Source organism: Perca fluviatilis, chromosome 4, assembly GCF_010015445.1.
Source record: "Perca fluviatilis chromosome 4, GENO_Pfluv_1.0, whole genome shotgun sequence".
NCBI lineage: Eukaryota > Metazoa > Chordata > Actinopteri > Perciformes > Percidae > Perca > Perca fluviatilis.
The window spans coordinates 21,536,395-21,551,539 of record NC_053115.1 but is presented as its reverse complement, the minus strand read 5'-3'; the positions used below and the strand labels follow the sequence as shown (position 1 = coordinate 21,551,539).

The 15,145-nt window shown below is 39.5% G+C and overlaps 1 protein-coding gene across 2 annotated transcripts in view; it reads left to right on the top strand.

Moving 5' to 3' along the window:
* Nucleotides 1-1,030: 1,030 nt before the first annotated feature.
* Nucleotides 1,031-15,145, top strand: part of slc6a11b (solute carrier family 6 member 11b) — a 29,841-nt gene continuing 15,726 nt past the window's right edge. Inside the window, exons 1-7 of one of the 2 annotated variants that reach the window (XM_039797403.1) lie at nucleotides 1,031-1,304; nucleotides 1,977-2,204; nucleotides 4,271-4,405; nucleotides 4,532-4,672; nucleotides 4,855-4,936; nucleotides 8,459-8,591; nucleotides 11,264-11,398. In XM_039797403.1, coding sequence (XP_039653337.1) covers nucleotides 1,994-2,204; nucleotides 4,271-4,405; nucleotides 4,532-4,672; nucleotides 4,855-4,936; nucleotides 8,459-8,591; nucleotides 11,264-11,398 — 837 coding nt within the window. In that variant the 5' untranslated portion in view covers nucleotides 1,031-1,304; nucleotides 1,977-1,993. Of the gene's footprint in view, nucleotides 1,305-1,976; nucleotides 2,205-4,270; nucleotides 4,406-4,531; nucleotides 4,673-4,854; nucleotides 4,937-8,458; nucleotides 8,592-11,263; nucleotides 11,399-15,145 lie in introns of those variants that run through there. The other variant, XR_005638952.1, reaches the window with a different exon arrangement.

The window sequence follows — 15,145 nt, the reverse complement described above, 5'->3', positions numbered from 1 at the left end:
TCACTGCATCTTTGAATATCGAGACTTTCCACAAATCTTCAACCAACAAACACCTCAGGTGAAGGAAATATATTTTTTGAATGTTATTTCCATGTTGTCACACGTTCGTACAGACAAGAGAGCCAGACTGATACTTATACCGATATTTGAAAAACAAAACAATAATAATGTTATATTATCAATGTTATAAGGATCCCTTAACTAGCTCAGACGGGCTCTATTGCAGACTTTTTCCATATAATTGTTTTATCATACTGTTATTAAATATACATTGAAGACTTTCTCTAAAAACTCTTTACTCATTTATTAAAATCAAGATTTAAATGTAAACCAACGGGTCATATGAATGCTAGCTTGACATTAAAAAGCTGAGTTGAAGTGAATGTGAACATGTAAAGAAACTCCCAGTATTTTTAAATATAGGTCTTATTCTCATAATTGAACTTTGCTAACTTGCCATCTCCGTTGTAGAAATTTAGAATTAGCTATTTAATATTCCAACTTTCCTGCAAACCAAACTAGCTGCCTATTCATCTGCACACACTGGTTTGTTTACACATGAGGCTCTTTGTTGATTCAGTGTGTTATTATTTTCAGAATGAACATAATTATGAAATAAGACCCAGAATGAAAAAACAACACAAATATTATAATGTTTGCAATCACAACAGTTGGTATTGTACATCTGACTGGTTGCATGGCGAAGTTAGAAATTTAAAATAATGCAGGCTTTATACTGTAGGTACATAATTGTAAAATTTGTTGGTGCATTAGGGCCCCGTATTTTTTATACATGAAAACCTAATGGTGCAGCTGTAATAATCATGTAATAAGCTACTTAAATATATTGTTAGATAGTTAGAAAAACTCAAAAGCTAATGCTTAAACTTACACCAACCTAACTTTCTTTCTCGTGTTTTGCCCGTCTCCTCATGTCAACCTGCGCTCTCTGCGCCGTGGTAACGCTGGTGTGAGAACTAGATTGGTTACCACATGGCTTTTATCCAAGTAGAGGCGCTTGAGAGCATACCGCTTGGAGAGTGTAAGCGCAGTCGCAGGTTATCCATCGTCTGGTGCAAGATCTACCGTCACTCTGCCACGTCTGGATCTTCCTTTATATAGACTGGAGACTCAACAAAACCACTTTACTCAACGCGGATCCAGATTGTACTTTTTTCCCCTCTTTTTCCCCCTCTCTCCCTTTTTTCACCGGGCTAAACCACCCTGTGTTTTGTAAAGGCAATTGTTAGTGCGCATCATCGTGGGAGCCAAAAGGAGGTTTGCCACTGTTCCATAGTAGACTGGTGAGTAAAGAGGCTCATTGTTTTATGTCTTTGATTGCTATTTGCATGCTCATTTCTGTTTTCTTTTTGTTGACGTGAACTTCCTGTAAGGCATTTACATACAGTACAGTTGATGCTGATGATGGGGTTGATTGATTTTAATGTAGGCTATAACTGTATTTCAACAAGTTATTAAGTTATGTTTATGCTACATGCTGTATAACAATACAGGCATTACAGTGATGTCCATCAGAAGAGTGCGGCAGTGTTCACATAAGTTAGTGGTTTAACTTGCAGGTTACTGAAAGCTTGTTTGTTTGTTTTTTCAGCCCCCTCATTCTGGTTTGACAATCTTAATGCACAATGTCTGCTTCTCTATTACTATTCATGATGGTGTTATCCTTTAATGAGGCATCACACTTAATTCTACACTGCTTCTTCTTTATCTAGATTCAAGGCTGATTAAAGGACCATGCAGTTACATAACAAGTGAAAATTAATTGGACTGCTTTCCGTTGATTTGAACCTTCACATTCTATTCAATGGGTGTGGTTTTGCATTAATGGCACAGTCCCATTCAGATGTCCCAGGAAAAGATACTTCCAGAAAAAGTCAATGAATCCATTTAAAGTTTAGGTTATGAGGTCACCTTTTAAAATTCTTCTGTCCATGTGTTTTTTCTCTCTCTCTCAGCGGGCTGCTGAAGCGTCATGACAGCTGAGAAGAGCGGGCCCGTTATAAACGGTAAACCAGAGGATGGCAGAGACCCTGAAGGGTCCAGCTCCAGCCTAGACCACAGGGAATACAATGAGAGGGGCCACTGGAACAACAAGATCGAGTTTTTCCTGTCTGTGGCTGGAGAGATCATCGGGCTGGGCAACGTCTGGAGGTTTCCTTACCTCTGCTACAAGAATGGAGGAGGTAAAGAAGTTTCCCTTATCTGTGCTACAAGTACAAACATAAACCGACTGCTTACTAAAGAATCAAGATGGAGAGGTTAAAAAATAAATAAATGGTGGACATAAAACAAGCTCCCTAGCAGGAAGGAGGAGGTAAGACAGGTAAGAATGGAAAAGGCAAGTTTAGAAAAGAAAAGGAACAAAAAGGAGGGCAAACGTTACCTGTAATACATAAGTAGAATAGTATGAGAAGATGCCTAGGCCAAAACTGAATACTTGACTTTCACACGTATATCGGTACTAAGCACTTGCGCATACATGCATACTGTCATGCATATACATACGCATGCACGTACATACATACATACATAAATAGCATGCATGCATAACGTGAGATGTGTATGAGGATATATTAAAGTGAGTATGTATGTACTGTAGAGGTGTTGAAATTAATCAAATAATCGATGCATCAAATCGTGGACATGGACAATGCTGCATCGATAATCGGCCGGCTCATAACCGATTATTTCTGTTTACAATTTAATGTTGGCCTAACAACATTTCTGTTTACATATTCTGTTATGTTTTGCACATTCAGGAAGTGCCATGTGCTCAGTGCTGTAGTTTTATGTATCCAATTTATTTACTATTAGAGAATTTCAGAATGTTTTGTTTTTGAAGCTTGAAAAGCTATGAATTAATTATCCTACATTGCTTTAATAGAAACATTTATTTGACGCATCGTGGCGCATCGTGATGTATCGTGATGCATCGAGATATCGACTGACATGATAATCGTAATCGAATCAGATTAGATAGAGATCAGTGAAGATTCACACCTCTAATGTACTGTATGTGCGTGCTTAGTATTTATGTATGTGTGTATGGATGGGTCAAACAAACACGTGACTTTCACTCAGGAGACCTGAGTTTGTGTCCTGTGCACGGAAGTCAACTTTTGTGACTTTTTTTACATTTACTACTTAATAAAGATTTCATAACTAAGTTTACGTAACAAACATACTTATTTTAACCCAAACAAAACCGAAATAAATGGGAGCAGGTTTCAGGATGTAATTCACAGAAAGAACAATTTACATCTCACTCTTTAACTCTTGAAATGTTTCACTGATTATAATATATGGATCACCTTAAATGACACTTTCTTTACATTATATGTTAGAAGGAACTTTTGTGGTAAGGACCAACATTTCTTTCAGTCAATATTACTAACAAAATTACTCCAATCTATTTGATTTTCACTATCTTCCCTCCATCTGAATCACGCATCATTGGAATTACATGACTGCAAACAACGTAGCAACTCCTGGTTGGACACACGGTCACAGTTTTAAACATTGTGATTTAAAACAAAACTACTTGGTTAGGTTTCTGAAAAAATCATGGTTTGGGTTAAAATACGTGTGTTTGTTGCGTAAATAAAGTTACGAATGTAAGTGAAGTAGTCAACGTAAAAAAGTCACAAAAGTTGACTTCCTTGCACAGGACACAAACTCAGGTGTGCTGGGTGGAAGTCACGTTTGTTTGACCCATCCATCCACCCCAACCTCCGACCCCATGCACATACATACATACTAATGCTCACATACATACATATGTACATACTTACATACTAACCACACACATACAGTATATACTGTACTCTATACTCTATATACTCTATATGAGTATACCCTCATACTCATACACATTCTCACATTATGCATGCATGCATGTGTATGCACGTATATATGTATGTGCATGTGTATGTACTGTATATGCATTAGAATATGCAGGTATGTGAAAGTGTTTAGTACCGTTATATATGTATGTGCAAGTCAAGCAAGACTTTATTATTAAGTCTTTATCTTAGGTGGGTTCCCTCATTAGACAGCACAGTATGGACCCTACTCATAATCTGCAACGGTAATTTTGCTGAATAAGCGTGGCGGTATAGTGCATGCTTTTATCTGAATTTTGTGAATGGCTCCTTTTGTATTTTGAATTATTATACTGTTAGACGTCTTATTCTAGTATTGATCAAGTGCTATTAATGCTCTGTGTGTATTTTCTATTGTGTGCACAAAGGTGCGTTCTTCGTTCCATATGTCATCTTCTTTGTGTGCTGCGGTATCCCCGTGTTTTTCCTGGAGACTGCCCTGGGTCAGTTCACCAGTGAGGGAGGCATCACCTGCTGGAGGAAAGTCTGCCCGCTATTCGAGGGTAAGAAAACACGCACTTGATATCTTTTATCAGGGGGTGCTCAGGATTTTAATAATTAAAAAGAAAATTGGAAACGTGCAGAGACAAAGAAGTTTGGCCCGATGATCTTTAAATTTGCCTTTTCAGGTATTGGCTATGCAACACAGGTGATTGAAGCTCATCTAAATGTATACTACGTAGTGATCCTTGCCTGGGCCATCTTCTACCTCTTCAACTGCTTCACCACCGAGCTGCCATGGGCTGGCTGTGGGCACTACTGGAATACAGGTATAGGAGGGAACAGTGGAAAAGTGAGAGAATTATTCTTACGAGCATAAATTATCATGTGCATCATTTTTGTTTCAAGAGTAAAGAAAATACAAAATACCTCCTAGGATTTAATGTGCAACAACATCTATATCTGCAGTATACCCTCTTAAAAATAATAACACATCATTGATTATCTACAGAGAACTGTGTGGACTACTATGGAGAAAATTCCACCAACATTACAAACCCCAACGGAACCTCTCCAGTCATTGAGTTTTGGGAGTGAGTACATTTTTTATTCCTTTTTTTTAATTTTCTGTCATGTCCATTAGTTTTTATACGACATTTTGTTCCGTTTCGTTTGTTTGTGCAAAGTCCCATTGGAGAGCATACTATAATAATCTTTGTGGGTATAAAGTATTAATGGTATCACAGTTTGCATATAACACCACAAGGAGATTCTTTGTCAGTTCAAGTCCTCCTTTAGTGTCATTATCTACTATGTTGAAAATATGAGCTTCTGACAGCTCCAGAATGTTTCACTGACCCCCTGCTAACCTTTCCCCCAATAATTAGTCAGCACTTTTCATATTTGTGTGTCAACAGACCCTGGTAGGCCTGCTGTCTCCCAGCTAGAGCCATGTGTATGGCAGCAGATCAGGCCTGGTCAGTGTGTAATGCTGACCACACTTCCTGTCTCGCTGCCAGTGGCTATGTTTACACTATTGGGTCAAATCTCTCTCTCTCCTTTAAAAGCAACAACTATATGCAGTAAAATTGTAAAATTTAAAATGTGATCAATATTGTTGTTTCTAAATCGAAAAATTAAGTGACATGATTTATGTAACAGTAATAAAAACATCAGATTTGAGCCAACAAGCATAAAACTAAACTGCAGAGAAAGACATGCCCAAAAGAAATTGCCAAAAAGCCAATCACCATGTTGTTGGCAAAAATAGCAACCAACCAGGCTTTGTTTAATCTATTCCAAGACAAACTGTTTGTCATATTTTATACTGTATATACAGCATAAACAAACACCAGGACAATAAGTTAAACAAGCTGTATTTTGTCAACTGTATGGATGTTTGTTTTGGTGCTCCAAAATAATGTTGCATGGTTTTATCATTCCATCTTTACACTTTAAAATACAAAACTTAAATCACTGAAGGAGAGTTTAATGAAAAGAAAAAACACATATGTTGTACATATCTGCAACAATATTACCAGTGCATTACTAAAGTAGTGATATGTCTGGACAGAGTACTTTTATTGAACCAGAAAACAAGACTGAACACAATATATTAATGCAGACGTCTTCATCTTCTAAAAGTCTCTTAAACAAGAGGATGCAATAATTTGTTATTTTTTACATTTCAAAATCATATCATACTCACATTAACAGTATGCACACACTTTGCACCCATATAAAACTGATTTACATATGTTTGAGAACACAGCCAGTATATTTACACGCATTAGGCTTCACATCTTGCCCTCTCGGCTGACCAGGGGGGCTGTGTTGGACCTAGCCTGTGGCTGGCCACCAAGAACATGTCACGATGATCAATGGCTGGTCTGGAGCTCCAAGGGTGAACTCGATGGCAAAGATTTGGCAGCACCATGTAGTTCTGTGGCTCCGGGTCTCGCTTCTCATCCTCCATCAATGCTGTTCCCTGGCTTTGCTTCAACAAACCGGAAACACTGTTGATTCACCACCGCCGACAAGCTATGATGTCATAATTGCTGATAATGTGCCCTGTATCTTGCACCTACACTGTTAAACCTGTAGGCATATCACAGGGAAGAATGTTTTAGTTGTAGGCCTGTACAGTAGTGCCTATACTATTACTGTAACACAGTACAAGTCTTCTATTTGATTCTATTGGCTTGATAACTCTCTACTGCTCAGCACTGCCACTACTGCTATAACTAGCCTATTCTAAAATCAAAATGTACTTAATTGTCCCCATTGGGAAATTTTATTGGACTCCGCAGTGCAGTTTCACAGTACATTAGTAACCAATAAACGCCACAGAGTTACAACCCAGGCAATAAGAACACAGAACATCATACACAAACCTCTCTTTTACTGCTGCACCTAGCTGATATGGCTACCATCCGCCGACTGAGATCCACAAACTCAGCATCAAAGGACAGGCAGGGTGGCTTCTCTAATGTGGGGATTTAGTTGATCAAGTTGGTCAGCAAGTTCCCATCTGTGGGCCACAGTGCTGACAGCTGCTCGACACAGGGTATCAGGAAGTGAGGTTAAGTAAAAATAAATAAAAATGCATAAAGCCGTTTGACCATGTTGCTTGTGCTCACTCGTTGTCCCCCAAGGGTGAATTGTTGTTTTAATTCTAGGAGAACCACAATGGTCAGTGAGTGTTCTGCTAAACTAAGCCCAGATTTGGCTCAAAGTTTTATGGTTGACTTAGTAGTGGTCCAGCCCTGGACATTACTTTGGCACAAACATTTTGACCACCAGGGACATTTCAGGGGCTGAAGAATCTGCTTGACCTATTTAAGTAGTTCATGGCCATAACAGTGGAGCAAACCAAAGTAAATCAGACTTCTTTCTGCCTGGTGATGTTAAACCACCACAGTGCAGTTGTCCCAACAGCATGTCCTTGATGCTCAATAGCATTAAAGTGTTGGAGGTTATGAAGCAAGGTATCATCTCCAATAAGATTATATGACATCTTTCTGTCAGAGCACAATGCTGTCGACAGCCTTTATCATGAAGGTTCGTCCCCATCCTATCAAGGACACATAATTGAAGGTGTATTCCTTAAGCCAATCAGACATGATCATACAGGACATCGACCACATCGCAGAGGTGACTCAGCCAAGAAGATTGTTGTCATAGTTGGAAAAGAACACTTCTCTCCCCACTTACAGTCATCAAATGACAGGTGGACAGTGACTTCTAAATCTTAGGAAGGGGCGGTGGAGCCACAAGTGGAAATATTTGTTGCAATGCCATGCTCACGTTGTTTAAGACTGCATTGTTACACACAAAAGTAGCTCCACAAATGCTGTTGCAAATTTACAGTCGTATTACCTTGTAGTTGCATCCTGAACTGCCAGGTTAGCAGCAGGATGAGGAGCAGCTGTCATGGACAGAAGAAGGAAGTTGCAGTGTGAATCACAGAGGGTCGATAAGGTCATCTTGTACTGCTGGTTAGTCCCCTCAATGTCATGTTGCTCTTTGAGGAGGTGACAGAAAGTGGATGTATTGTTTGGTCAGGATGGCCATAAATTACTGGTATGTATGATAGGATACACTCATCCTGAGTGACTGAGCATTGAGCAAGTATACATGGAGAACCAATAAAAGACAGTAAAGGCCTTTAGTGATCAAAGACAAAGGTGTACTAGAGTATAGGATTGTTTCCCTATTCCATTATAAAACATAGATGGATTTTGAGACTCAAGAAAAAACATTTCATTGTACGTTATATTTGTAAGTTAGTATAGTATGCCAACTAGGGTCACAGTGTTTTGAAGTTGAGGAGTACTTTGTGGGGTTGGAAAATGCATTAATGGCACTAGAAACTATGGTTAACCAGCAAAAATGACGTTGCTATTTATATTGAAATATTTATTTTTCATCATTCTCCCTGTGTTGTAAGTCATACATACATACCAAGACTCAGAGAGTCTGCAGAGGCTCAACATGTAATTTTCAACACCACTTCCCATTTTTCAGCAAGTTTTTACAAAGGATTCTTCATATGTCACAAAAGAATATGAACTAAATCAAGTTGTAAATCATCTGTTTTCTTTGTGCCAAATCAGACGTAGAGTACTGAAGATATCAGATGGTATTGAGCACATGGGGGGAATGCGTTGGGAGCTAGCCATGTGTCTGGCCCTTGCCTGGTTCATCTGCTACTTCTGCATCTGGAAGGGACCCAAGTCAACTGGCAAGGTGAGACAAGTAGTGCATGTCTACTATTGTAGTGTAGTGTGTGTGTGTGTGTGTGTGTGTGTGTGTGTGTGTGTGTGTGTGTGTGTGTGTGTGTGTGTGTGTGTGTGTGTGTTTGTGTGCGTGCGTGTTCTGGTTAGTCTGTAGGGTTGAAAGTATAGCATTATGCATTATACATTAGAACATTGGAGGTGTAATGTAGTTATCACACCATCCAACTCATGCTTGAGAAATTTGTGTATGAATATTGTGTGTGCATGTTACTTTGCTGTGACTGCCGGTTTTTGTTCACTACCGGTTTTTATTCACCTGCAAATAGAGGACAAGGGGGATCTCTGCACCACCCACTTATACCTTTCCTCCAGGCCCTGGAGGTGCACCAAGCTTTGAAGCCAATTTGACATAGCAGCCAAACAGTGGAAATGCAACTTCTGTGTCTGTCATGTGATGCCATGGGGCCCAAAAAGACTTTTTCCCGTATACTTATATGGTAAAAGAGACGTCTGTAAATCAGTGGATACATTTTTCAAGCGTCACAACCCCCGCAAAATGACTTCACTATCAGAATTTTATCCATTATATCCGACAACATGTGGAAAGTCTAGAAGAGCCAATGAAATAATTTAATCCCCATTCAAGTTAGCGGAGTGCTAAATTGGAACTAGTCGGCACAGCCGGCGGAGGTCTCTAGTGCGCCTGCTCTATGGGCCCCATAGTGCAGAAACATGGACAATTATCCGGGTTATTTTATACAAGGAAGTTAAACTTTTTTGGCTTCATGCGCCACTGAGCAACTCTCATAGGAATGAACAGGGCTCTGTCTCGAACACTGTCTCCAGGTTTTTTATACATCCATGCTTTCCTCCCATCACCCTTTCCATTTTAATATCCTTCATGAGTCTCTTCTAGCTGCCTCGAGGAGGAAAGTGAGGACTATGTACCTTGCTTGTGGGGGGGGGGGAGGGGCAATGCCTATATCTCCCTGAAGTGTCTTTTGTCTGGCTGTGAAGTAAGAGTGGAGAAGGCTTCTTCATGGCTGAGCTTTAGCAGCCGGTCCAAGATTGATTCCTGTATTCACTGGAGGAAAGGAGAGCGTTCATGAGGAGCATGCAGAGTATATCCTCAGCCTCCGCTTCTCTCTCTCTCTCTCTCTCTCTCTCTCTCTCTCCTGCAATGAGAAATAAACCCCAGATTGCCGGTTGCAAGGAGAGATGCTTTCTTCTTCACAGACCCTACAGCCTATTCAGTTCTGACTTTGCTGAGCTGTTTGCTTTTGTTGCCTGTGTTTGTCAGCCATTCTCACATTTAAGCCCTCCAGTTAGATTTACAGTGAGGCTGGGGCAAGTTTGACTAGTACATTTGTGGTGGCTTAAATGTTTACCCCTGGTGAGCTGGCTGGAGCATGTGGCGCATCAAAAGTTCATGGAGAGATTGAATTTTGTCCCTTTCATCTGCAGAGAGATTGAGAAAAAGAAGGCGAGAAGGTTTAGGATGTGTGATCGTTTTATTTGACAAATTATAGGAGGGATTTACTGGCAGAAGACAACTTTTCCCACACTTTCCCCTGTAGGCCACACTAGGATTAACAGAGTTTATAGAGAGCAGTCTTATTATGTCTCGTGGATTCTTACTAACTTTGGAACCTAATCACTACCTTGGTTTAGAATTCATTTCATTTAAAACTTTTGATTCAGGTTTTTACTGCAAGGTGAAGAATGTTCAGGATCTTCAGTAAAGCAGAGTGTCGACAATTTCTGAATGGTTGAGGGTAAAATCCACCTTTAACAAGGATTTCAAATCAATCACACTTGTCCCTCATTGTAACAGTGAACTGAACTTCTCTGGAGTTGGATTAAGAAGTTCACTGTATCAATTGCTTCAAATCAATGCAAAAAATATTTGTGTCGGAAATGAAGTTTCTATTCATGAAGCTGCTGCTTGCAGTTGTAGAGTAATGTGACCAGGGGTGTACGAGTAATTGGAGCGTGCATGTGTTTGTGAGTGTGTTTAGGCCTGTATGTGTGAATGGTGCACTTTATCTTTGTCTGTAGTATGTGCACACCCATTTAAATGTTGTGAATGAAGTTGTCTGTGTGTGTGTGTGTGTGTGTGTACCCATGCACTACTGTGCGTGCTTCAAAGAAAAGCACATTTTCCCACACTGCCAGCATCACTCCTCTGGCTTCTCCAGTTTAAGAGACGGGGCCAGAGGAGCCTTCTTTTCTTTTCAGTCTCCTGGTCTGGCTCTGTTCTGTCCTGTTCTGCCCTCAATTGGACTTTGACTGGATGCCAGCATGCCAGGGGATGTATGTTTCCCACCTCTGCCTTCCAAGAGGCCAGGGTTTTTGTTTAAGGGGTTTCTAAGAGTCTTGAGATGTCGAGCACAATTCTGCAAAACCTGAATAGTTCAATAAAAATGGAGTGTTGGTTTGATGGTAAGCTACTGTACTAAAGGTAGCCTGTGTGTGTGTGTGTGTGTGTGTTTGTGTGTGTGTATTTGTGTATGGTTTTTTATATATATTTATATATATATATATATATATATATATATATATATATATATATATATATATGGTTTTGCACAGACTGACTTTGACTTGACTTGAGTGAACTCTGTTTTTCTGTGATGAAGATATAAATTAATTTTCCAAATCTGTGCATGTTTATACTTGCAGGTTGTGTATGTGACAGCTACATTTCCTTATGCTATGCTGTTGGTCCTGCTGATCAGAGGAGTGACACTGCCAGGAGCATACGAAGGCATCAAGTTCTACCTCTACCCGGACATGTCACGTCTCTCTGACCCTCAGGTAGGCTTGGACCCACTTTATCTCTCTCTACTGGTAAACATTCAAAACTAATCTGCCTCCTTCAAAAAATTTAAAAGTGCTACTGAGATGTTGCCACCTACAAGGAAGAAAAGTAATACAATTTGTTTTAACACTTGTACTACCTGGATGTAATTAGAGTTACAGCGGCAGTTTTATAGAGAAGCTGCTATTATCTTTATTTGTGTGTTTTCAGATCCCACCATCCCATTTTGAAAGTAACCAAAAGAATAGTCATACAAATAACACAATGTGTCACTCATAGCAGTGTAAATGTTCCCCTCTTCTCAGTGTTTGGCAGAAAATATGCTCATGTTTAAAAACAAAAAACGTTTTAAAATTGTTTTGTTTTAAATGTAAAACATTTTATTACCCACACACATTGCAGCTATAGAAAACAAAAACAAAACTGGAATTGTAACACTTATTGGCTGCAGGTGTGCGTCAAGGTTGCAGAAACTATTACTGCCCTTGCCTGTAGATGGCGTACATCATGTCTACAAATACAGCTCTCGAGGCTAAACTCCTGGCTACAACACGGTAGTCCACAAACCAATGGGTGACGTCACTGCTGCTATGTCTATTATTTTTATTACTGCTGGTGGCATATGTCCCAAGTCCAGTGATACTGACAAGGTTTTTGTGGGATGCTTAACATCAAGAACACTGTAGTACCCTAACTTTATATAATTATAAATACTGTATATCTTACACACATCTTTAAACTTGAATTAGAAAATCCACTCCCTTGTTTATATTGCTATTGTGCCCTTGATTTATAATTCTGGCCTTTCCTAACGGCACCTTAAGGCTGCATAATGTTAATTAGGTCTAACTGCACTGTGTTACACTGTTTTTGTTAGCTTATCTATGAAAAGCAGAAAGTACCAAAGTAAAGCAGGAAGGGTTAAAGAGACAAGACTCATAATAATGAATTTATACCCCAGCCTCACACCCACCTGTCTGGAGCTGAGTAGCTGCCAGGGGGACAGGTGGTGTTGTTGTTACTGTAATAAATGGGGGATCAGTTATTATTTTTTTTTTTTTACACCTATCACTATTTATACTATACTATATTGTACCAAAAACACTTTCATTTACAGTATACACAAAACAACTGCTTGTTCGGCTATTTCAAGCAGAAAGAAGCTGTTTGCTAAATGGTACCTCTCTTTCTCTTTCATATGGTTTATATTTATATGTCCCACTCTGGTGGCAGTAATACTACTGTGGCTTAATATGGAGCCAAGATTATCATAGCAGAGCTGACACTTCCTGCAGGTGATGACATGATCAGGGGTCAAGTAAATAGTGAGCTTTCAGAACCTTCAGGAAAGTTCAGGATTTGAGGCTAATAGAGGTGGAACATTAACATATAACTCATACAGACAAACACTGACACATACAGAGCAGACACCTTGACCTCGTCTTGAAAAGGCTGACAGCGTGGATCAGTAGGAAACAGAAATGAGGCTAGAAATGAGAACCTGCTTTTGTCTCAAGAAGCTGTTGTTTTGAGTTGTAAATCTGCCACAGTTATCATTGTGAACTGCATATGTGTTCAAAAACAGTTAAGTAGCAACAGCAAGGGAGCGGGGCTTTGCAGGTAATTTGAGACTTAAAGACTTATAGGCACCAACTTAGCACACTACTTCATTGCGATACTAATGCCTGTTTTCTTACCATGTCTCCTTTGTGTAATCTTTTCATGCTTGCAAAATGGGTACCTCTCTCTCTCAACTCTCACATTTGACAACATATCACATTTGATCACTTCCTCCTGTTCAGACTCCAATCCTGTCTGAACACTTGTTTAACACTTTTAATGGCAACAGCCGGTCCATGGGGTGAGATGCCATGTGATGTGATAACAAGGAAACATTTTTGCCTCAGAAATAACTACAAATCTAGTCAGTATGTAACTGTTCAGACAGACAAGCCAGTCTGTTTCACACAACTTTTTGGGTAAAACAGCTCTTGTGGTGAGAAAAGGTGTTAAGAACATACAGCATTATGCCATGATCTGAGGTTGGATGATATAATGCAGTAAATAAAGACTAAACCATTAACTCTTGATAAACTGCTTGCTACCAGTTATTTTTCACATTTATATGCATTTCATTGCAAAAAGACAGCCTATAACATGATGTTTTGATAAAAAAAAAGTCCAGTTGTTGTCCAGTGAGATGGCTGTTGCATCTGTGAATATATATATATATATAGAGCAACAAAAAAGACAAACAGAGGCACAGAGAGAGTGAAGGAAGGTGATAAAGAAGCGCTGCTGTTTGGCAGAGAAATACATTACTTCTGACACCAATGTTAAATTAGCTTTCTCAGGGACAATCAGGGGTCTGTTCTGTTCACCAGGCTGTGTGCAGTCTGTGTGGCTGTGTGTCAACCGCTCTTTTTACAGCCCTGAAGTTCATCATGCCGCCTCTATTCTCTTTTTCCCTATACCTTTCTCTCCTCTTCTCACCCGCCACCCTGCACTGTGCATCACCCCTCCTCTCTATACTTCTCACACTCTCCTATCCTTCCTTGTTATCTTTTCATGCATTGTAACTGAAATGTGTCTTTTCCTGAACCTCTCACTAGTTAATCATACCTTTTAACTTTCAATTCCCTCATTTCCAGCATCCAAATATACCAAAACGACAACAAAAACAGCAAGGCACAGGATGTTATTGTGTGTGTGGTACTCTTCTTTGTCAAAAGAGACGGACATAAGCAAGACAGTAATATGTGATTAGCATACTCAATACATTTGTTAAAAGCTCACATGTTGAGATACAGGTAGTCCCTCTAGGGTTTGTTGTCGAGATCAAAACTTAAACCTGCAATAACCTGTTTTGGTGCAAGGTTAAAAAGGCTAAAGAAACACTTGGAACGTGGATGTTCAGCTATCCAGAACCTCATTTTTAAATTGATTTTATTGAGTTGATTTTAAATCATCCCTAATGCTGTCGTGTCTGCAAAAGGTCAACTTGCAGTACTTTTATTTTTTTAGATGTGATACTTTATCCTGTATATAATCCTGTAATGGCTAGAAAATTAATCTGTTTTGCTTTTTGTTACTTCACTTAGATGTTTGACCTTCACTGTGCAGAATAGTGTGCAGAGTTTTACACTTCATCTGCTGAAGGGGGAAAGTTTCTCTGTCATTGGCTTAAATCTGAGTTTAAGATACGTACGAGCATGATGGGCCTTTTCAATGAAGTAGGAGAACAAAACATTTGACTGTTTAGCAGAAGCTAAGAACATCCCTTACTGACTCATTGTTGTAGGCTAGCAGCATCTGTACAATATAATATACAACGTCATGCTTATTCAGTACCGATAAAATGACATTCATTCTATGGGTCCGAGATAAAATCTAACTGTTCCATTTCAGCCAAATATCTTGCTGCATCTCACATATCTAACGCCTATGGATCTCATTTATACAACAAATGGGACGTGAGGAGCACCAAGAGTGGTACATTTACATTACAAGAACACTATCTTACAGCCAATGTCATCCAGCTTTCACACAGTAGAAAAGTTTCCTAGAGCCACAGTCTCAACATAACCAAACACAAGCCGGCCAAATTAGGCACAACATCAACAAGTGATTCTCTCTGCGCCTGAGCCTTTAAGGTTTCCCTGTGCTGTGCGGCCATCAGCCGAGGACGAACTAAAGGGAACATTAATGAACATTAGGAGAGAAAAGCCTGTTCTTCCACAGGA